The following is a 24,470-nucleotide window of genomic DNA, read 5'->3' as shown; positions in this document are numbered from 1 at the left end:
TGAAATTGATTTAAATAAATAAAAGTCGTAAAAACATCGCAACAAACGTTTTTTGTTTCGGAATTTTACGTTGGAACAGCAAAGCTAAACATAACTGGATGTCGGCATGCATAAGGGGGGGGAGGGCGAGACTACATTGATTGCTCTGAGAGGGTTGCGGTGGAAAAAAGGTTGAAAACCCCTGGTTTAGAGTGTCATTAGGTAAAGTATTACCATAGGTACCTACTATCCATTTCTTTCTTTCCATAATCTTTTACATCTGCTTCAAATTTGACAATAAAAATTTTTCTGTTCTGTTTATGTTATTTTGCAGTAGGTAGCCTAAATAATTTCAAATTTTCATGTAGGCTATGTATTTTTATTACTTTTTGTAGTTTGGTTTGCAAAAATAGGCCCTTCTCTCGTAAACGGCCTTAGGCCTACAGTACCCTTAATCCTGCCCTGACCATAGCCCAGATCTCTTTGAAATACCAACTTTCAACGTTCTGTGTCGACTACATAACAAACGAAATTTGTTGTATTTTGGAATGTATTTTGAAACAAAACCAAGACAAGAAATTTAATTGGAAAGAAATTGAATTGTTTCGAAATTTAATAGATCTTCAAATTGTTTTTGTTTAAACAGTCCTGGTCGGCATGCTTTTGAAAGAATAAGGCCAGTTCTCTATTTGAATAAGATAAGATACTGAGAAGCCGCCTTTACGGTGGCGAAGGTTTTATCATTAAATTATACAAGTTCCCGAACCTGACTGATTGTGTTTACTTATTATCTCTGCAACAAATTTGTTTATGAAAATGTTCATAAAAACTGTTTTAGCTTTTTGTTTGGTAAATATGTAGAGACGATAATCAATAGTAGAAAAACATGCTGCAGCAGTGTAACTACTTTTGAATTTGTAGGATCAAAGAGTCACTTGTTACAGAGCTGATCGCTCAGTAAGTTTCCTTCATGGATCAATGTTCTCTCATTTTTTTCAACTGGATCTGTCTTTCGTAAAGCTACGTGACTTGGTGTGTCTAGAAACCACAGAAAGTTTGATGGATTGTTTGATGATTTCAAAGATTAAACTCATGTCTGATCCGCAGTTGCTAACCATATATGAACTTGTTCTAAACCATCTTTTATGTTTTTTTTGCGTCAACCACGGTTTTTGTACAGTGTTGTCCAACATCGATATTTGGCTAAGCTGGATCACTGGTATCTGGTTTCACTACACTCTACACTCAGCTATCTGTGTGACGTGACATCGGCTTCGCAGGTTTAATAGACAGTTAATAAACGGAAATTTTCAGCGCTGTCTAAAAATTTTAAACAAGGTTCAAAAAAATAAAATATTTTTGAGGTCTCACTGCCAAAAGTTTTTGTACTGTCCTGCATAATATAGCCGAGACACAGTTAATTGATCTAAATTGCGAAAATTAATTTACCGTAAACAACTATTTAGCCTACACTTTTAATTTTTCATATCAATGCTTTTGATTTTGCTTCGATCAAATCGATTGGAAAGGCCAGGGTAGGAAAAAATTTCAAACTTTTTTCAAACTTTTAAAATTGGCGAGTTACTTTAATAAACTAATAGGCCCACCTAATACCTACCAAAGGCATTGCATTTAATTTTAGTTTCATTATTTTTGTATCAGTAAATTCTGATTTTATGCACTTTAATTTTTGAACATTTCATTTACGCTTTACCGGTTTACGATGCCTTTGCAGGAAATACATATTTTTTGACATAGTGAAACCAATTGTTTGAAACTACTACTGCTGTAATGTCTCAGCTTTACTAACTCAACACAAAGAGAACGTTATCATGGGTGATATTGGTGATGTCAATATCCCGTCCTATCGCATCTACGGTAAAAGATGGCTGGTTCTATTGGTTCTTGTGCTGCTCAATGTTTGTGGCGCTTTGGTAAGAACAATTTTTTTCCACTTATTCCACGATTCTTCCACTTGTTAGTCGATTGTTCTAGTTATTCGTCAATTGTTCCACCCATTCGTTCATTATGTTTTTATTTAAATATTTTATTTAGAATGAAGTTGATGTGCAAACAGGCTTAAGAAAGTGTTATATTTCATACATTTAACGCGGATTTAACGTTTGAAGAAGTTAAACCCATGTAAACGGAACTGATGTGCTTGCTGGCGAGGGAGGCCTTATTGTTAGACTCTTTCTCTGATCAAAGTTCGCAGTTTTGATCAAAGTTCAAACCGATTCATTCTACGGCACCGAGTGGATGAAATAATTTAAAAGCGAAGTTGCTTTCATACCAAACAGAAAGTTCAATTTGTCGCTCTCGGCTATTGAACCTGCATCAGTTGTTTAAAGCCTCTGCAAGTACCGGAAGTGACAAGGATTAAGATCCCGAAAAGGCTTGCTCAATTCGAAAATACAGTACAGATTTCTACAATTAATTACCTTCAGAAAAACGTTTTTTTTTTTGTACACAAATTTAATTCGAAATGGAATGTAGCGATAACAAGCTTTAGGGATATCGCATGACAACAACACTGTGGGGCTTTTTCATGTTTTAAACATTTGTGTTTTACCGCGCAATATAAAAACAAGAAAATATTTTGACGCCGGGAATCGACGGTTTGAACTCAGTTCATGCAACTCTCGCCTGCAATATGCACGCAAGTGGCGACTGAAATGCGAAAAAACACGTTTTTAGAAACACACGGTTGTATAATAATGAAGCAGATGAGCTATCAATATAGCGACTCTCACTCCAGACAGCACATCATTCAATTTGTACATCGATTGAACGTCTGCAGACGTTGAATCAATGTAAAAAGATGATTTGCTGTCTGGGACCATTACTACAAGGTGCTCAGAAGGTCATTGTGCACGTAGCCTATATCTGTATTTAGAACTCGGTTAAAATAGTACGCAGTGACTTTTCGGCTATCCCGTTTGCGTTAGCTTCATAAACCTATGATGATAATAAAAATTGATACAATTTAGTGGACATGGAAACATAGACAAACGTTTTAAATCTAAAAAAGAAACAATTCTCTTCCGTTCAAAATTTACATGCTTTTATTGCTCTCTTGTGTTCATTTTGTCAGCATTTCTTGAAATGTTGATAACAAATCGGTTAATTTGTCATCAAGTATTGAACAAATGGTTTCATGTTTTTTTTTTTCACATTAAACCATTTGCTAGAGATATCATCTGCAATAATTTTTATAGTCTTGTCCTTACCAAATCTTGAACAAGTGGAACTCTGTCAGCAGAGACCACTGAGTACTTCCACCAACTGCATGAAGTTACAGTCATTTAACAATTTTGTGCTTGGCAAAAATCTATCGATCAGATCAAACTGTTATTGAAATTTGAGTTGAGTTATTTCTAAATTTACCAGATTCATATATTATAGCCGACAGTCAAGTTATAGGCCGCCAGCTGGCCTGGCGCCTTCTCCGCTTATATGCAACTCATCCATTAGCTTTGAACCAACAGAATAGCTGGTTGCCCCGCATAACAGTTATCTGGCATGGTTGCCAACTTGTGGGAAAAGTTAACTTCGACCCATATCAAAAAGTACGCAAAGGTGTGCCAGTGCCTAGTGCTCTTACTCCGATGTTAAACAATGCAACTAAAGCCAGCTTTGTAAATGCGCGCTGCTCTTGTTTGTTTTTTCAATGCTGTTAGGCTGGTTAAACATTAATTTTATTAAATTAGTGTTAAGTGCTAAAAGAATATTACCCAACAAATTATTATAAGTCTCTAACGTTATTACACAACACAATGTGAATTTCTGGCTTGTGTTATTTTCTTTTTGACAATATAGTTCCTGATTAAAATTGTACCATATGACATGTTTGTCATGCAAAACTTGACGGTCCAGGGTCCAGTTGTGTTTTTTATTGAAAAACTTAAAGCTTTGTTTGTGGTTAATATGGAACTAATTTCAGTCGCCATGTTGTAGTTTTTTCTGCTTTTTAAATCATTTGATTGTTATGTTTTATGACTTCAATTTTAAATACGGGCTATAATTTACGGGAGAAACTGTTACTCAGGCTACTAAAAGCAGGCTATGATAAAAAATTTTGTTGTGTCAAATGTATTTTATGATTTTATTTTCAGAATTCAAAAAAACTTTGACATAACAAGTATGCAGTCTGCCTCCCAGTAACTGCGGCGTTGATTTCAGCACAGCAAAATTAGAACTCCTTTCTTGTTAAAAGTAGCTGGCAGTCTCAACGACGAGGTGCAGTCGTGATGACAACACATTCAAAGCAATACGTCATAAAAAATACTTTTTATAACTTACAAATTTACCGAAACAAGCTTTTTCAACAGCAGTTCAACAAAGAGGGGATTATCAGCAAGCGTCATATTGAGATCATTTGGTACACAAATGCCCGTTCCGATTACCGCCCTTGCTTATTCGTTGAAGTGTCTTTCGATAAACTATCGTTTGGGCAACCTGTTGTTCGATGTAATGTCACTATTTGATATGTAACCGTGTCTGTACTTACCTGTGCAATGTTGTTCTCAACAGGTTTGGCTAACATTTGTGACAGTGGCGTACAAGGCAAGAGCATTTTACGACACAGGAGTGGAGACGATTAACTTCCTCTCCGTGGTCTTCATGATAAGCTCCATAATATTTGGAGCCATTGCAACTTATGTTTTGGAAAAATTTGGCTTAAGAGTTTCACTCTTGATATCAGCTTGGTGCACATGCATTGGGGCATGTATTCGAATTACAAGGTAGGTTGCAATAGACTACAACACCAATACGTGTCATCCATGTTGATCGAATCCACCTTGCAACAAGGTGGAAGGTTGTATTTTAATTAGCAGTCCTCTGCCTCTACTTCACAGTGTGCCCGCATTTTACGCATCTTCAAAGAATGAAACAAGTACCACGAAAAATATTTATCGGCAGAGTTAAATTCTTTTTTTATTGCTTTTAGACGTTGTATTTTTGAAATTTTTATTATTCGAAAATTTTGATTTGTAAAAATATTTGCTGATAGACTTTTAAATTGATTTCAAATTGTAATATTAAATAATGATTGAAGTTTAAATGGTTAAAGAAAAGCAACTCGAAAATGTTACGCTGAAATGTTGTGGAAAGTCATGTAGTTAGTTGATAACATGAATTGTAGATAGATTTAACTTTACAAGTTTATAATTTATGTTTTAAAATCTACTTCAATCGCAGAACAATATAAGAAGAAAAATAGTAGTAGGAATATCCAGAATAAGCAAAATACTAAAAATATATTTTACATAGGCTACTATTAAGATTGGGTTTTTGACGATTTTTATAAGAACATATAGCCTATTATTACAGTGCCATTGATACTGTTCCGAGCGATGGGAAACTTGCTCTTCTCTTTATTGGTCAAATTATTGTTGCAATTGGCCAGCCTTTCAGCATGTACGCTCCCGCCAAAACCGCTTCATTATGGTTCCCCGACAACCAGAGAGCGTTTGCGAACACGTGCGGATCAGTTGGTAAGAATAAGAAATTAAAAAAGCCGTTGATTTAAAGTCAGGAATCTTTTGAACATTATCTTTGTAAAAAATTCAATCAAATTTACAGTGATTTTCAACCAGGGCTCCTAAAACAGCATTCTGCTCTCAACGACTGCGACTCTCACGAGTGCAACGAAAAAGCATTGACGAAACACTAAACACAAGATGTGGGCTACTTGTAAACAAGGGATTTTTCAATGCTATAGTTTTGTATTTGACTATGACACGAAACAAGATCCAGTGCACTAATTTGCAACAGGGTGACCAGAGATGTTGTTTTGCGGCTTCATTCGGCCATTTGTAAAATGAGTGGGTCATCAAAAATTGTATTTCGTTATTTTAAAATTTGTCGATATAGTTTGAAATTTAGAAACCATGGTTTTTATTGGCGAGAATACGAAGCAAAATGTCAGTGAAGTTTTTCAGACGCTTAACCAAAACATGAGAGCCTGGTCATGTCATCTCTAATAAGATACGGTAACCCGAAGATCAGTAAAATCAAAACTATGACGACAGGTTTTCATTACAACACAAAGAAAAAAACACAAAGAAGTTGAGCCTGTACCATCCTGTCTAGAGCCCTTATGTCTTCAATGATTGTAGGAATTTTTAACCTCGCAATGAAAGTGCTTCTTTAAAATGTTATTGGCAGAGTGAAATTTCCGCTTGCTGTTAAAGTGTTGTTGTCTGTGAACTATTTCATACACAACAGGTGGTGCTAAATGGAGAGCAGTCATGAAATGCGTGTCTCAAGTGCACACCCCAAAAGCCAAGCCAGCGCTGGTTGATCTTGCAGTATCTTTGTGCACAAGGTGGGGCGCTCAATTCCCTGCTCAAATGTTACATAAAACTGGAAATATAACGCTATTTACGTGATGTGAATATGGGCCTGTTAACTTTGAAATATCTTTTTTCAGCCAATCCTATCGGAGTAGTAATTGTTTCCCTCATTGCACCTCTGTTCGTTGATGCTGCAGGCGAACTAGATGTACTGAATTTGGTAAGCTCGAGGATTTCAATCTAATTGAATTACCATTGAATACTTTCATCTGTGACACTAAAAAACTAGTTTATTGGCGTCTTATCTACAGTAAATTAAATGTGTTTTGCAAGTTGTTTTTTTGCATGTGTTTTGAAGACGTATGCTTAATTCCGGCCATGCAATCCAAACCTGAGCAGTTTTTTTTCTATCCTGTCAAATCAAAGTTTTTGTGTTGTAGGCTATGTACAATTGCACACATTTCAATGAAAGCTTTAAAAAATTAAAATTTAGCAGATATCAGATACAGGAAAAACAGGTTTGGTTGAAAACAAAAATCGCGTCATGATTGTAGAATGGCGATAATTGTTGTAATAACTGTGATAATAATTATGACATAGACTCTGAAAAACCTTTGACTATAGTTAATCATGAAATATTGATGCAGTGTTTGGCTGATATAGTTTAAATGGAAAAGATCTGCAACCTATTGCTAAGCGCTAAGCTATATTGGACGTAGGCCTAAGATGCTTATATTCAGACTGAAGGTGGCTTATCTGGTGTAATTGGTATAAAACGTGGAGTTATCAGCATAGGTGGTAAGAACGCATCCAACCTGCGGTATGCAGATGACATTGTCTTGTTAATTACTCTCAAGAAACACAAAAAGTTTTGAATTTATTGAAAATTTTGACTTTATTTTGACTTGTAAATTTCTTAAAAACATTCCCCTTGGCGCTGAAAACAACTTTATTCTTTGATTCGTGGACAGACGAGGTCCTTAAAAATTTTCGACTTCATTGACTTTTGGGGGCCCTATTAATGATTAATCAATACGATTCTATCTAAAAGGTTTTTCTGTAGCCTATCTGTACTTTACGTGATAAGCAGAAGCAACTTTTACAACCGAAACCAGCATAAATCTGTAAATGATAGCAAATTAGTCGTTAGAGTGAAAATGTTGCTTTTGTTACGTAACGTGTGTTTTCCTCTGACTGACAAACTCTTGATAGGTTATACCTGGTAGTTTCGTATACCGCACTTGTAGTCTAAGCTTTTGACGCCGGGCTGGTACCGAGGTTGACAAATTGAAGTTTCGGATTGTTGTTGAAGTGTTGTTGTTGGGAAATCATTCCATCCACTTGGTGCCGCTGAATGGAGAGCAATCCTTAAATGTGTTGCTCAAGCGCAGGTTTTTTTTTAAGGTTTGATTTGGGTGACCGCTAAGTAGTTTTAAGAAACCGCAAGTGTTTCATTTAAATACCAAAAAATAGCCATAACTACATACAATCAACGCAACATAAAATGAATTATTCGACAAGGCACAGCTTAAATGATTGTGACAGCGACCAAACAGCCTGGCCAACACGGCCGCCAAACAAGTTTGCTGCACAATCAAAGAAAGTGTGCTTGTTGGCTTCTGCTTGTTATGTTTCCACACGTAAAAACTGATCATTATGCGCCATAAATCAGAAATAAACATTGACGAGTATCGAAGGTGCACTTCTTTTGTGAATAACTCTTTGATTCAGCTGTTAGCTGTACTTCCACTTATTCTTTTTTCCGGACGTGAACTATTGATCGTAGGCTATATTCGTATTATCGACAAGACATAGCGAGAAACAACCATTACTTTTCTACTGTAGTTGCAAGTCCAAATTTTGGGAAACCGCTGGAGAAATTTGGGGGACCGTTTCGGTCCCCCAAAACACCTTAAAAAAAACACTGCTCAAGCGCACCCCGAGAGCCGAACCAGCGCCGCTTAATCTTGAGTCAAGCACTTAACCACTGAGCTAACGGGGCGGACTATCACTTGTTGCCAAACAACGTCACTCATCTGTTATGTTTGCTTAAAAAGTTAACACTTCTCATTGCTTTATCATCAGGTAATAACTTGTTTTTCATTAGTTAATCACAACGGCTGCCCCTGCTGTATTTACCGCCTTGGTAGCGTCATTTGTGGTGACTTCAGGAACGCCCCCTTTGCCACCAACTGCAGGGGGAGTAGAAAAGAAAGCTTTGTTTGGAAGCGGGTTGAAAGTAAGTGTGTAACTCATTAAAAATAACACGATGTAAGGAGTAGAATTGTCTTTCCATGGCCCCTCCTAAATGCACATTTCTTAACCATATTGGGATTGAGCCTTTTGTGACAGTTGGCTAATTAAATGCTCTGAAGTGTAAACGTAGCCTGCTGCGTTGTTTGCAAAATTAAACAAATTGTTAAAAAATTGTTGTTTTATTTAATGTGCACATACATAAAGGATTTTCTTTTTCACTGTTCTTTTGCCAAAAGTGGTTGGTTTTTTGACATTTATCTGAGGTTTGCATTTAAAAAACTGTAACGGCGGTAGCCTAACCATCTCTTTTTCATTTACAAATCAGTTTTTTGCAACTTTTTAAAAATAGTTGAAAGCCAAACTGCTTAATTTTAAAATTAGTGAAATACCACACAACATTATGTTCACTTTGCTAGCAAAATATGTATGAATTCAGCTAAAAAAAAAAAAATTCTATCTTTATAATTACTTTTTGTATTTGTATTAGGCCTACTTACTTTAAGTATTTGTAAAAAAAAATTTTTAATCGGTCAAAGTCTTCAGCATGGACACTGGGCAGGACAGGTGCGTCAGTTAGTCCGAGTAGTGTTAAAGGGCTGATATATAGTCATTGTGGCTATACGATCTACAGTTTTTTGTAATCAGTGTGCTTTTTTAAATACTGTTGTTTGTTGGCAGTACATGTGCGATTCAACCCATGCTGCTTTGTTGTTTAGGACGCTTTCAAAAATAAAAACTATATGATCCTTGTTTTGGCGGTTGGAGGGGCAATTGCGTTGTACGCCTCATTTGCAACGTTGCTTGAACAATTGCTTTGTCCATTCGGATACTCTGACGTAAGCCAGATATTTTCAACTAAAACTTTATTTTCGATTAAATTGCTTAAACGTTTGTTCATTTCAAAATATTGTAAGGTAACAATGAATCCTCAGTGAGTGAAAAGTCGATGTGAGTATTTATTCTTTCATTTAACACAAGTTGTTCTTCAAGTTTTGTTAGGTGTTTACTTAACCTAGCCTACAGCTAAATTTCTTTTATTTGCTTGATTCTTTTATTTACTCTTCCGGCTTTTAATTAACAGATAAAAGTGGATTATGCTTTACTTACCCAAACATTTCAACTTGTGTTGTCCTGTAGGCTTAATTGTTGTTCAAACAATGTTTCCAGCTGCTTATATACGTTTCAGGCAATAGCGGGTGCGTCTGCAGCCACACAGACAGGGTTGGGAGTGATTGGAGCAGCCGTTGTTGGAATATACAGTGATTACTCCAAACAGTTTTCAACTGTTGTCAAATGCAGTTTCATATTCTCTGCTCTTGGCGTTATCGCGTTTGCTATCGTAAGTTCAATGGCTTCAAACTGATTGCCTACCCCAACAGTTTGTAACATATTAGTAACAAATGCTCTTTGCCTAAAATAAAAATAGAAGCATTACACTTAAATTGATTTGCTGTCAAACGCAGTGTTTTTTACAGTGTTGCAGAGTCTTCATCAATCACTGTGATTCACAGACTCCGTAAAGGACTGGAATGTTGCGATCTCGGGGTTTGTAACTTGAGTCTGAAGGATTAACGAGCTCTGGGCTGAAATGACTTCTAGAGAAGCTAGAAACACAATCTTGGATTCCATATTAGGGTTTTTGAGGATGGCGAGTTCAATAGTGCTGCTTTCAAAACCATCCGTGGTTATTTTCAAGGTCAAAATATTATATTTTAAGGTCAAATTACAGAATTTTGGTCATTTTTGCCCATTTTTGCGTCTCAATCGTAAAGCAAAACTGTTTGAAAGAAGTCTGTGACAAAATATACTATTACATAAACATCATATGTATTTCTCAACATTATGGCTATTATCTAAAGGAGTCTATGATTACAATATAATACACAAATTGACAATACATAACAAGATGACACCATAATAGACAATGTCTATCACTAGTTGGAAAGCTTTTCTAACCTCTTGAGTAGGGTGTTTTTAATTTTCTCATATCGTAAGTTTGATTTGTACAGGGCACCAGGTTGTTACAATTGGTAAGAAAACAATGTCTTTCAAATTTCAAGAAATTATTTCAACATTTACAACTTGCGCAAAGAGGTTGAAAAATTCGCAAAATCAATAAAACAAGCAACTTTACAACACGCAACCAAATAACCAGCTTTATTCAGTGCTTTTAATATGCACGCATTTCAGGCACGTTTATAGGATAACAAAGCAAATATAGCAACAAAGCAACTATTCCTCTAACAACCTTTACACCGTGTTTCACCCATAACCGAGATGATCAGAAGCAGTGGCGTATTTAGAAAGCTTATTAGGGGGGGGGGCAATACATTGTGTCAGTCAGCCGTGTAGCGGTCCAGAATCTAATAATAATGTGATGTTGACAGGCTAAATTCAAGAATTGTTTCTTGAGAGAAGCTTCGATCAAAACACAAACTCCGTTCTGCCAGCCAGTATTGACACTGGTTGTGTCGAAACACATTGCACGTACAAGATCCGCTATGCCTCAACTATATATTTCGGAGACCACTGTTTCAGCTTCGACGATTGATTTCCCGATTCTAGTTTTGGTACAGCCAGAAGTTTGGTAACGTCTTTGCCAGACACTAAAATTGGCAAACGGTCTACTTTGATGTGATTGTATTGCTCATAATCACCCATGATCTTCCCATCCCAATGTATGGTCAGTGGGGTGCAAGGGTCAAAAGCCTCCCTAATTTCGTCCGACAGCTTTTGGCGATAGATCTGGCGAGCTTTGTGAATTGAACTTGGGCTAATCATCAGATCACGGGTTGGATGGAGCAATTGCTTGGACACCGCCAGTGCATTTAAAATATGAACGGCCTTCCTCGAGGTAGAATTGGTCCTGTCCAATGCTGCTGCTATCTCGGGGGTTACTACAGCAATTTTACCTCGTCGGAATTTCGGCAGACAGCTTGCAGCACTGGACCCAGGCTGTTCGGAGCACGTCGATCCACCAGCTAATGGATGACGCCCATCTCCAGACTTGTCGAGATTATCTTCTTGCTGAGTATACATTTCTGAACCATTGGATTCCAGTATGGTTAAATTAGTAGATTCGGCAACACGAACTGCTTCCGCCTCAACTCGCTCTCTCTCCTTTAATGCTCTATTCCTCACTCGCTCGTCTCTCCTGCATAGAACCATATCAACGCCAACCATGGAACCTAGGCGTCCCTCTTCTCTCTGGGCAAGAAGGAACTGGCGATCTTCTTCTATGTTGCTCATTTCCAAAGCATTACTGTGTGCTATATCGAATAGGTGATCCAATGATTTCTTAAAGTCTGTCCGTTTGATTAACTCAAGCGCACTCTTACGATTGATAGATTTTTTCAAGTTTTGCCATTTCTGGTGTAATTTTTTCACCTGATTAATCACATGGTTTTGATGGCGTGTTGGAATTCGTGCTCGACTCCAAATAGGCAAAAGCAAACTGAAATAAATGCAACAGCACAACAGACTTGACAGTGTAATTTTTGTAGTTTTACGAGGTGTTGCAATTGTGACGTAACAATGCTTTATTTGTTCTGTGAAGTGACGTAGCCTACAAGTACCGGTAATTGCTTATATTCCGCTGCTAAATTATAGGCTAAACAACCTAAACTTTAGCTTCCTTGCGCAAGTAGTAAATGTCGACGGATTTCAACAAAAATTTGCCAAAAGGATTTTTTTACTGAAAGGAAATGAACACCACCCTGTACATTAATATTAACAATGGTTAGAATTTTGCGTATTATGCTAAAAACACCCTACTCTTGAGGCATCCCAAAGACTTTTCTTTGTCACTTACATTGACGACATAAGCTTTCAATAGAATGTTAACTAAAGTAGTACAAGCAGCATTATTACTAGCTAAAGGTGCATCTACAAACGATAACAACTCAGCAAAACCGGCAACGCATTTCAGTCTTATGCAAATTACAACTATGATTTCAGTAAATTGTTACGTCACAAAAGCTTGGAACCGCAATGTTTTGCAAGGGAATATGAAATCACCAAAATATTTCCCAAAATAAATAAAAAGAACTTCAAAGAACTTACGCAGTGTAGAGAAAATATCGTACACAATAGATGCAGTAGGTGCACAATATCATATTTCGTCACAGACTTCTTTCAAACAATTTTACTTTACGATTTAGACGCAAAAATGGGCAAAAATGACCAAATTTCTGTAATTTGACATTAAAATATTATATTTTGACCTTGAAAATGACCTCAGATGGTGTTGAAAGTAACATTATTGAACTCGCCATCCTCAAAAACCCTAATATGGAATTCAAGATTGTGTTTCTAGCTTCTCTAGAAGTCATTTTAGCCAGGACTCAAGTTAATCATTCAGACTCAAGTTACAAACCCCCGAGCATGAGAGGTTCCAGTCCTTTACTTAAGGAGTCCATGCTGTGATTACATGAAATAGCTCAACAACACATGACATAGTAATGTTGATTCATGGATTACCAATATTGCAACATAGACAATTATTTTCCTGATAATATTTACTATGACTAAGTGGACGATGCAGATTAAATAGATTCTCATTCCGCTGTAAAGTTTGTTTACACAACAAATTGAAGTAGTCGGTACTTGAACTGGTGCGCTCATTAGAACCGTCCCAACATACTGTATAACTAGTAGGTGATTGATTGATTGAATCTTTATCCTCGGAGTGGGAAAGCTTCTTGGAGAGCTTAAAAGGCATATTAGGCCTAAATGAAATTTTCAAACGGGAATTAAGCATTAAAATGCGTAAACTGAACATTCAAAAATGCATTTCAAAAAAAATTACCGAAAAAAAAAAGTTTTTAATGGCGCTGGCAAGGCCCAAAGTCCAATGTTTCATTTATTTTCATTTTTTTTCAAAATGACCAAAAAGTGCAAACACAGCTGGAGAATACGTCACAAAAGACAGCAATAACAAAAGCCACGCTACAACATCTGAGGTTTTGAGCAAACTGTCTGATGTTTTGACGTTGAAATCTGATGTTTTGATGTACATACATACATAGCCTACAGTTAAATCGCCGGCAGTAACAACTGTTGCGTGATCGGCTGATTGCTCGTCTTTTGTTACGTAGACTGTACAGTCGCACGCTTCGCTGCTCAGGCCCATTCTGGTTTTGAAAGCTCTGACAAAAGCACGCGCGCAATGATGGTCAGACGCAATGGGGCAAAATTTTATTGAAAATCGTTTTATCGGAGCATGTTAAACACAAAGAACGTAGAAAATCGCCAAGTCAGGTTTTTCCTTTAGTATCCCTTTAATCCTGGCAGTTTCGCATACTTGTAGACGCTTTAAATCACTGACGCAGGCCCGGTCACCAAGATTGACAGAGTGAAGTTTCCGATTGTTGAAGTGTTGTTGCCAGGGAATTATTCCATCCATTAGATGCCCCTGAATGGAGAGCAGTCCTTAGCATGCGTTGCTCAAGCGCACACCCGAGAGTCGAACCACCGTGGCTTGATCTTGAGGCTTCTTCGTTCCAGAAGTCACGTGCTAACCAACTGAGCTATCGGGGCTGACTAGGACTAGGACTATCATGCAGGACGGCCCCAGAAAAACTACAAAGAAAAACAGGGATTGTTTTTGCTTTTTCTTTGCATAAAAACACGGCATTTGCATCAATTATGAAGCTGGTGGGCACATTTTAGGATGATCTCCCCCTAGGCACCTTTTTAAGCAGGGCTGTAGCTAATCGGGAGCCAAGGGGCTATTTCTTCCTGAATTGCTTTTACTCCTCATAAAAAAAAAACGCGTTGGTGGTACTAAAGAGTGTGTTTTTGATAAATTAAGAACTACTTTAAGGCAGATTAGGCTAATAAGTTTATGAACAAATAAGTAAATTGCAAATTTGACCTTTTCTTTAGTGGTTTAGCCATCAAAAGCATGATTTTGTTTAGAATATTTTCAAAACTTTAACTTTAATATTTTACTTCAGTATGCACTTGACTCTGTGTTGTGGACGAAAAACTTCTTCACTTTGAGGCAATTATAGGCTACAATACTCATTAAAATAAAAGCACATTTATGTAAAATCTTGTTACAAGGCTCGTAGCAAGCCATTTAGCCTACAAACAGGGGTTTTCAAACGTAAGCAGTCGACGTTTTGATTGAGGAACAAAGCAAGCAAATAAGAAAATATATTTTCTAAAAGCCAGTCACAAAAAGACAGCTTCCTAGGCAAGCCAGCAGTGTTGTAGAATGTTAGTCAATTTCGCTTTTATCGGGCATCTCTCTGAAAATACTGCTATCCTACCAGCTACTTTATAGTCTTGCACTCGATAATGCAACAGCAGATTGACTACCACTGCTTGTTACAATCATGTAGCCAGGAAATTTTAAAAGGGGTGATGACAACAAACCGTATCATGAGAGCGATACATTGGCACATTGAACAAAACAGCAAATATTAGTATTATATTTTTGGATCAAACGTCTTGATAGCTTAATTTTCTCAGTGATCTCTAATGCTGATTTGAAACTATGGCTATGAAATTAAGAATCTTTCTTATTGGGAAGCCATTCATTGCCATTCACTTGAACCTTTTTTTTGGAGCTCAACGTCTGTCTTATCCATCGTCCCATAATGGTTACTTCCACGAAATTATACGGTGTCCTCCAATATTTTTTCCGACCATTTTGGTTCACATAATATGTCGTCATTGGCTGAGTTTGCGGTAGCCAAAGTATACCGTCTATAACTCTATATCAGGGCCGGATTTAGCTGATGGGGGGCCCGGGGCACTTTTAGATCGGGGGGGCCCCGTGCAAAAAAATTTTTGCGCCTACGGCGCGAAAAACCATCTCTACGTCTACAGTAGCATTAGTCCACTACTGCACAGCATTTTGCAGAAACTTTAAAGGCCAAAAGAAAAAAAATAACACAAAATCACATTTTTTTCCACGTAGGGGGGCCCTTCCAAAGTCGGGGGGCCCGGGGCAACTGCCCCCTCTGCCCCCCCCTAAATCCGGGCCTGCTCTATATTATATACAATACAGTATTATGCTAGTTGCACAAAACCCTGGTGCAAGCAAACAGTATATTCTACGAGCCTTGGTAAACAAAAATTGAAATTTCCTTCCAACCCTCCCCCCACCCTAAAAATTACTTTTTGTTTAAATTAGCCTTGCATGGACGTTATTTTTTGTTTATTGTATTTAAAGTTTAAATATTGTTTGCTACTGTACTAAAACACGTTGAAAATGTTGCGAGATAGCCGCAAACAATTTTTCTGATCTTGGCTTCATTGAAAAACACACAGTAAAATGGTCATTTTTTGTGCGCATGACTATGCGCATGCGCAAAAGCGTGAACATAAATGCAACTAGTTTGTGTGAAACTGGTTGTTTTGAAGCCGCTGTAAATTAACTAAAACCTATCTCAAAAACTATTTTTCAAAAAAATCGCATTTAGCTTGTTTTGTAATGATAACTGCTTTAACAGATAAAACGTCTTTGGCTTCTATCTGCAAAAAGTTACTTTGCATTTTCTATTTAAGCCTCATTCTGAAATACTTGGCTCAACTCCTTTTTATCTGCTGGTTTCAATTTGATCACGGAGATCGACGTGCCCTTGGTTATAATGCTTCTGCTGTAACAACCAATTGAAAAACCTCAGGCTGACAACTGCTGCTCAAATTGCTTCAATGGCGATATGGAGTGTAAAGTTGTTGTAGGCCTAATGAATGGTGGTCAATGAGAGGTGGTTGTGGAGAAATCTCTATTTAAAGGACACTAGGCAATGCGCCAATACTGTAAAGTGAACATTCAGAACGTCTTTCCTTAAATCCTCTCACAATGCACTCCAGGCAACGTTTATGAATGAACTGTTTTTTCTTGAAACTAGAGACCTTAAAATAAACTGCTGTGTCCTAAAATCAGGGCTAAAGTTGAAATTAAAATTATTTCCTCCGAATAGCATATCTTGTGCGAATAGCATTGTTTCTGGTTTTCGATTTTGATAAAATAACAATAGGTTAGCCTTTCCGTCTTAAAATTAAATTGTGCTATTGAAGAACTCAGCTATGAATGCAATGCATATTGTTATTGTTATTGTAACTGCAACAAAGTGAGGTATGTTAAATGTGTTTATTAAACAGCAATAATTTCAGGTGTTTCATACATACATTGGATACCTAATGCTGCTTCTGGTGGGCTTGATTGGTTTACTTTCGTTTGGCATTTATCCAATCGGCGTCGAGTTGGGAGCAGAATCTACATACCCCGTAGGCATCGCTACAAGTTCGGGCCTAATCATGATTTCAGGGTAAGAAAGTATGTTTGCATCTAGCAGTTACATCTAATGGATGTCGATTGCTGGATTCAATTACACACTTTGGATAACTGCGATAGCACCAACAGCTAGAGCAAAATTATCATACAAGTACCGGTTTAAGAATTAAAAGTTTTATTATTTCTAAACTAAGTTCAGTTGAAAGTGAACTCTGCATTTATGACGCATTTTCTCTAAGTTAAAAATTGCCGAGTTAAATACTGTAGAATGATTCAAGTCATGCTTATTTGACAAAGGTTGTGCAAGACGTCCGTCTTTCTTTTGTGATTTTTGGTTTATTTCTTGCCTGTAACCATTGCAACATTCCTTTCAGACAAATTCAATCTATTATTATGGTATTGGTTCTTGGTGCTATTGGACGACCCATGTCTGAACAGGAAATAATTGATAACAACGCTAAATGCCACGCAGCAGAAGTGGTAGAAGTGTCTACTGTCGCAGCTTCTACCTTAGCAAATGATGCTGGCGCAACAGCAGTAGAACAAAGTCCACTGATCGTTTATGACTTAAGTGGTAAGTTTAGAACAGTGTTTCATTTAAATCGCTCCATTAACAACTGAATAAATGGATTTTTTTCTGCAAACAAACGATAGGTCTCCTATGAGTTGCGCAGCACATAGGAAACATTCTGTCTGTGGAAACAAAGCTTAAAAGAATAAAGTAGGCGCTGGAAAAAAGTTATAGAAAAAAGAACACGTTTGATCAAAATACCAGACACACAGATTACAGTAGTTCTTGCTAACTAATTGTAAAAGCGTAGTAATTTGTCTGCAACGGACATCATTTCAATATTTTAGACATAGATCTTTTTATCAGATTTTTAAGGACAGCCTATGCAGTTCAGAAAGGCACTGCAGGTTTTTAACTTTTTCCGACAGTGATTGGAGCGATTGTTAAGTGAAACTTTTTTTTCTTTTGAATTTTTAAAGTTTGATATTTGTTCAAGCTTGTGTTCTAACAATTACAAATTATTATTTTTCAATTTTTAATGCATAAAACCGTAAGCTTTGCTATGTGTGATACTTCTATTTTAATAGAACAGTTGCTCTAATTCTCTTCTAAATAATGGCAACCTTTCTTGGAGAGAGAGAAACGTGTTTCAATGCGCATTAGAATGGTTTTTGTTCTTACATTATTTAATCGTTTATTTTTGTTGCAGTTTCGGTGTACATATGTGCTGGTTATATTAGTTTTTTGGCTCTTCTTCTCATTATCTTCTTTCGGCCCAAGTACAACAGGATGATGGCGGAAAACGGAAATCTAGCAGTTGAGGGCACAGACCAATCGTCCGAAGTCAGCGGTTATACTAATAATGTTTCTCTTAGCAATCCTATTGTTATGGATAAAAAACCAAAACACGAGAAAAATGATGTTACACTTTTTTAACCTTTGTTTGCTGCCAAACATTATATTAATTGCAATTGTTTTTATAATATCTGTAGCGGCTTGGTCGACATTGCATTTAACTCTTCTCTACCTAAAGATCGACAACGTGTTAGTTATGCGATAAAGTAAGAAAAACGCTTTCATGTGCAATGCGATTCCCTATTCAATCGATTACCTTCGTCACCTTCCTTTCCTAATTTTATCACCATTACCATATATCGATATTGTAAAGTAATTTATTAGTCTATAGGCCAGCTAATTGATTGATTCGTCCAAGCAAACATAATTCATAATTATGTTGGTTTAACGGTAATTTAACTTGTGTTTCGGTGCTGATTCAGCTTCATTGTACAGTATTTTAAAAGCTGTAAAGAAAACAGTTGATTTGTGGTGCAAAATTTGATGTGAGTGAGAAAATGGTTCATGCCCAAAGTACTTTTCGCTGCATCTATTCAAAAGCTAGTCTGCAGAGTAAAAGAAACCTAAGCAGTGTTGCCAGAAGCCGCTAAATAAATTTTCTCACAACTTTTTTCGAAATCCCCTCTTTCACTTTAATTTTACCACCGCTTTCACTCCGTCATGCGCCCCTGAATATTTATCTGCCAACTTGAAGTTGGTCTAAGAAGTTTGAAATAACAGATGTATGGTCGACAAAAATAATTTGTTTATACCTCCTTTGTTAGCGTTTGTTTCTACCAGGTGCAAATTTTCGTTTTATTATAAATTTCTTTTATCGTTTCAAGAATTACAAGAATTTTTTCTCATTTTAACAACTCTGACTTTAATATTCAATTCAAAAATACAGCAATCCTACTTCTAAGCGGCTAAAATCTTCATGCTGAACTGATCCCACATTTCGATTTTGGACCACGTCATGCTTTGATACGGTAGTTTAGAATTTTTGCCACGTAGAGATAAGCTAAGCGGAAAGCAACTAATTTCAATTTTACCATTCTAATCTTGTTTCGTTAGATGATTGCATCCTCCAACCAAAGATGGGAGGAAAAGCATCGACCTAAATTGATGCCTGTGCCTTTTTTGCTGAATAATTCAATTGACCCTTCTTGTATATAACTTACTATATGATTAGCTTGTGCAATGTGCATTCCTATTACGTATGGAAAAGCAATACGGCCTCAGTCGTGAAAACTTGCTTATTTTGGATGTATGCTGCAGAAACTTGACGTGATGGAAGAAAACTGGCTGCATTTTTGAAATCAGCACACCGGAATTATCCTAAATTAAGTGCAAAATCAAAGTCAATAAATTTTTGCTTCAAAGTTGTTCCCAGTGTTATAGGTCTATGCAAGTTCGACACTTTACCTTTACCAGAAGTCCATCTGTTTGCTGAATACCGACGTGTTGGATTTGAGAAAAGCAACCGTTAGGACCAACAATTAGGTTGTACACTCAGACCCAAGCAAACTTGAACTGAGGTTTTAGGTTTGCCTAGTAAAGTTGTTCGAAACACAATTTTATTGGTGTCAAAGTTTCACGAAACTTGAACTGAACTAAATGCTAATTAATATCTAACTAAAATTCACAAAAACTAATTCGAAACCAAACTGAGGAAACGAAACAAATTTTGGTCGAAACAAACAGTTTTTCGTATTTTTGTTCAAAATTATTCAAAACGAAGACGATGAATTTTGTGTTGAAATGATGTGTATTAAAATGCTCTGACATAATCATCGTAGGTGTATAATCTACAATATTTACACATTGTTTACTTCGTAATGTGCTGGACTGCTGGTGATATTCTTGACCACACGCAGCCACGCACTGTTAATCGTTTGGTTATGCTTACTTCATTCAAAGTTCAGTCCATCACGTTACATTGCTGTAATATTTTTTTTATAATTTTTGTATCGTAGTAGTGCTCTTATGATTGTGTTGTTTAGTGTTCAATTATGGAAGCTAGCGTATGCCTTTTTTTGGTGCATATATGCAATTTGAGTGATTGTAGCAATCTTTATCCTTGAGCTGAGAAAGCCTTTTTCGGAAGCATAGTCGTGGAGGTTTTGCAACCCGTACTTGGAGAAGCTTTTGACCACTGACGCAGATTCGGTTACCGAGGCTGACAGAATGAAGTTTCCGTTTTTTTGAAATGTTATTGTCTCTATATCATTCAACTCACTAAGTGTCGCTGAATGGAGAGCTGTTCTTAAAGTTCGTTTCTTAACCCCACGCCCCGAGATTATCAAAGCACCGTCGCTTCATCTCGCCGTTTCTTTGTTCACAAAGTTGGGCGCTTAACTGACTGAGGTATCGAGAACTATTTTGTTATCAAAAAAGCTAAAAAGATTTTTTTATGATACAAGCCCGTATATGGCGTGAGGAAATTAGGAAAGACTTTAATTTTAAACTGAGGAAAATGGAGAAAATAATTGCTTGAAGTTAAAGAATAAAAAACAATTTTGTGGAAGCCCTTCTCCGACGACAAGCTTCTGAAAAGAGTCAGCAAAAGCGCACTTCCTTCATTACATTCTGCAACCCTGAAACACTTTCTCACCAATAAGTTTATCAGCTTAAGTTTTCTTTTCTTTAGTAAATTGATTTTGAAAGAATCTAGATAAAATCTCCATTCATGGTCTTGATACCAATTTTCTTTCTACTCTGTAAATTTTTCTGACTTGGTCCAAATGACTCCTACTTTAAGCTATTCGATGAAAAATAAAGAAAGACATTTAAACATTCATTTACTTTAGAAGTATCTCGCATCCTTTTATATGGATCATTCTACAGGAGGCCGGCTTGACTGGTCCCAGGCTTAGGTGTATGTCAGCTTGACTGACCCCCTTGTTTATTGTTAGAATTTAAATACTTCGCCTGAATGTTTAATATTTTCGTGCTTTTTATTGTTGCAACTGTCGGTTGTTTGACCTAATAACCCTCATAATTTGCATAGAAATTGTCATTATTACTGCTCGCAGACTAATTTGTTCCTTAGCAACCACACAACATTTTTAATCATTTTCTAAAGTAAACTGCTGTAAATTTTACTGATACTATGAGCTAATAAGTTGTACTGAAGAGGGTTTAATACCCGAAATCGCGATCTGCAACAGATGAATATCAATTGGACTTTTTCATGAACATTGAATTTCCATTCAACATTTTCTATTTCTGTTTGAACTACATGTACTTTAAAAGGTCGTCAATATTACTGCATTCAATTTTTTTCACTTAATTTAAACATTACTCTCATTATTAGTTTTTAAATAGGTATGCACCATTAAAACTTACAATTTTTACTGATAAACTGAAAATTTTCAGTTACTGATAAACTGAAAATTTTTACTGATAAATAGGTTACGTGACTTAGTAAATCTATTCTCAAAAAGCACGACTGATTACAAATTTGCTCCTTGTTGATAAAAGGCTCATATCTTATGATTTTAAGTTGAGCGTATTTCTGGAAGGTAGCTGTACCATAATCACACAGCCTATCACTTACATTTTTGGTAAAATAATTGGATTGTTCATCTCCCGCTACAAGTTTCCATCCCAATACTTTGAAAGATTGTAGAAAGTTTACAATTTTGTTTAAACTGCATTCAGCCTCCCATATTATTTCAAACTAAAAATAGAACGAAATTGAGCTTAGTTTTTTACTTTTATGTCAACGTTAAAGAATGTGTCAGTTTGTGCTGTAAAGTGATGTAGCAACCAAAATAATAGAGGACTTTTATTTCAAGTGGTTATAAATATGGCATTGTTTGTGACTCGGTAGACTAACGTTGGGTTAATATCGTCACAAGAACGTTGCCATCACGTTATTTACGTACATGTTGGTGTATGATATTTTTGCAGCCTCTGAACAAACCTTACGTTACCCGTGATGCGACTGATGTCATCAGTATGTAGGCAAGAAGTCATCGCCATTGTTACATGAATGGTAAAAGATGTCTAGGTGGAATGTGGCCAAGCAACAGTCGCTTAAAATAACGTCACAAGAATGTTGCTATTACGTTATTTGAGTTCACTTTGATATGGAATGGTTTTGTAACGTGAATGCCATTTTCAAAGCCATTGTCTCGGAGTGACGTCAATATAACGCTTTTTGGAGCAGCGCATGTTGGCAAAAACAACGTAATTTGCCATATTTGTAGCTTTGCACTCTGGCCTCAATTTGATTTTTACAACTAGCCTACAAACCAAGCAAACCGTAAAAACTTTAATTTGAACGTGAAATGAATTTTTTCTGTTGCTTTTAATTTAACGCATTAGGCAATAATTTATAATTTTGCTTATCATACGATTATTAATTTGCATGTTTCAGCTAAGTGGTGTTGTAACGGTGTCGTGTTCTGACATTAGGTTCATCAATTTTAGCAACATTAATGTTTGTCGGTGACAAATCCATGCATGCAAAGTCTGTGGGGTGCAGGCCGTTAAAGAAAGCAAAGTGACTGTCAACTAAAATATTTTTTTATTTGTTTGATTTCATCATTTCAACTAAGTGTTTATAACACAGAGTAATAAGCTCACCAGGCATCTTATTAATAAACTTCTTGCATTTTTCTTGTAACTAGGCTACATACTAGGTTATCACAAGATGTGGGAAATTACAGTATATTTAGCGTTATTAGCCCCTTAAGCTTGCTGACTGACGAAAGGCCGGAAATAATGCTGAACATCATTTCCTACATCTTGTGGTAGCCTGGCATGCAGTCACCAGAAGAACGTAGGGAAATTTAATTGTTTGTGATGACAATATTGTTAATTTATTGAAGAAAATAACTTGAAGGATCAAATAAGATATTATCGCTTAGTTGCAAACTCGAAGTCCGAAAAGACCGAGTGAAAGAATAAACGATCAAATTAATCTTTACTTCATTAATTCCTTCCTTCATTGTTTTGTAGAAATGGTACAAAAAGTTCTTGAATATTTCCATACATCGAAAGAAGACGGAGGGCGCACCACTTCTGGGCGTACCATAATACCTACCAGGATAAGACCGCGTATGTGTTCCATACTGGTCTTACCACCCCGTCTGATCTTTCTTTTGCAAAGGCATCTGATTCCCAATTTAGTGTCAATGTGACTACTACCGCAAGTTATAAATAGGAAAAACAGTCTTTTAATTTTCTGTAAATCAATCACCCGTCATTGTGAATCAATCACCCATCATCAATGGAATAATGCGAGAACAGCATTCAAGGAACATAGATGAACCGAGAACAAGGATGTTTAGAGATAATTTTGAAAAATTAAGTGGTGTAGCCGTTATGATCAAATAGCCACTGTTTTAATTGTTATATGATTTATAGATTTTGAAAAATTAAGTGGTGTACGGTAGCCGTTATGATCAAATAGCCACTGTTTTAATTGTTATATGATTTACAGCACATGTAACCTATGGGCTATGTAGGCCTAAGTATTGTGCACGTTTTGAAATTGCCAACAATTGGTGTTACGTGTTTCAACAATTTAGTAGCCTATACTATAAAGCTTTAGCTTTACAGATACAGGTGTTTGTTCACATGCAAGTTAAAGCCATATTCTTATTTGTCGTTGCATTTTGTTTATTTGCCTTATATCGTGTTGACTGATTGGTCGGAATGATCGTGTCTCCGAACAAAAGAGCTGTAGCCAATGAGCATTGTATAATCCGGTTGCTTCAGACTCGTGACATGGAAGATCGGAGCTGAAAGGCTCCCACTCAGTAGTGTATACACTTTACAGCGACTACAGGGATCTAAGGGATGACTTTTGTTTAGCTGTGTCTTGTTTTTGGGGCTCGACAATACAATTTATTCTTTTTATCAACTGATGTTTGAATTTTTACTGCGGAAAATACTTCTTATTAATTCCGTGATTTTTTTTATCCTTTAACATTTATGTCATTTTTTATATTTGCGATCTCTGCTCTGACTTTAAAATGAAATCTGTACAAAATAGCGTTTAATGACATATGAATGATGTAATATTGAAATTTCAGTCAGATGAGACTCGAGTTGGTTGGTTTCAGAAGCTGGTTATGAAACATTTGATTGACTTTGACATTGCCAAAAGTAGTTTTTTTATTTGTTTTTCAAACATTTTCTAAAGAGTTTTCTGAGAATAGTTTTCTGGGTTAGTCGCGACTTTCATTCATTCATAGTCGCGACTTTCATTTTCTATAAATGAAACAAACTCCTCAGATAGAGTTCTGACCTTGGACTTTTCAATGAGTTCAACCTCAACGCTTTCTTGACCCTCTTCAATGTGACCGTCAGGGTTCTGTAGATAGCC

At 36.5% G+C, this 24,470-nt stretch overlaps 1 protein-coding gene across 3 annotated transcripts; it reads left to right on the top strand.

Moving 5' to 3' along the window:
* Positions 1 to 1,719: 1,719 nt before the first annotated feature.
* On the top strand, positions 1,720 to 24,185 carry LOC145765620 (solute carrier family 49 member A3-like). Of its 3 annotated transcripts, XM_082577453.1 has the most exons (12): positions 1,720 to 1,913; positions 4,513 to 4,724; positions 5,314 to 5,477; positions 6,416 to 6,498; positions 8,386 to 8,517; positions 9,251 to 9,370; positions 9,721 to 9,873; positions 16,665 to 16,819; positions 17,160 to 17,359; positions 18,006 to 18,139; positions 22,046 to 22,130; positions 23,099 to 24,185. In XM_082577453.1, the coding sequence occupies exons 1-11, from the start codon at positions 1,812 to 1,814 to the stop codon at positions 22,097 to 22,099; spliced, it is 1,509 nt and encodes a 502-aa protein (XP_082433579.1). In that variant the 5' UTR covers positions 1,720 to 1,811; the 3' UTR covers positions 22,100 to 22,130; positions 23,099 to 24,185. The 3 variants fall into 3 exon arrangements, 2 of the variants coding, with proteins under 2 accessions (XP_082433579.1, XP_082433578.1); XR_014288594.1 differs by lacking the exon at positions 22,046 to 22,130 and having other exon boundaries at positions 18,006 to 21,385; XM_082577452.1 differs by lacking the exon at positions 22,046 to 22,130.
* Positions 24,186 to 24,470: the final 285 nt, after the last annotated feature.

The sequence above is a fragment of the Aplidium turbinatum genome, chromosome 2 (assembly GCF_918807975.1).
Source record: "Aplidium turbinatum chromosome 2, kaAplTurb1.1, whole genome shotgun sequence".
Lineage (NCBI taxonomy): Eukaryota > Metazoa > Chordata > Ascidiacea > Aplousobranchia > Polyclinidae > Aplidium > Aplidium turbinatum.
The sequence above is the reverse complement of the archived record's forward strand: the minus strand, read 5'-3'. Positions and strand labels throughout refer to the sequence as shown.

Bases quoted from the DNA above. Each gene is read 5' to 3' on its own strand.
- LOC145765620 (XM_082577452.1), top strand. From the start codon at position 1,812: ATGGGTGATATTGGTGATGTCAATATCCCGTCCTATCGCATCTACGGT. The intron at 4,725-5,313 runs GTAGGTTGCAAT...CTATTATTACAG, and splicing joins GCATGTATTCGAATTACAAG to TGCCATTGATACTGTTCCGA. The intron at 5,478-6,415 runs GTAAGAATAAGA...ATCTTTTTTCAG, and splicing joins GAACACGTGCGGATCAGTTG to CCAATCCTATCGGAGTAGTA.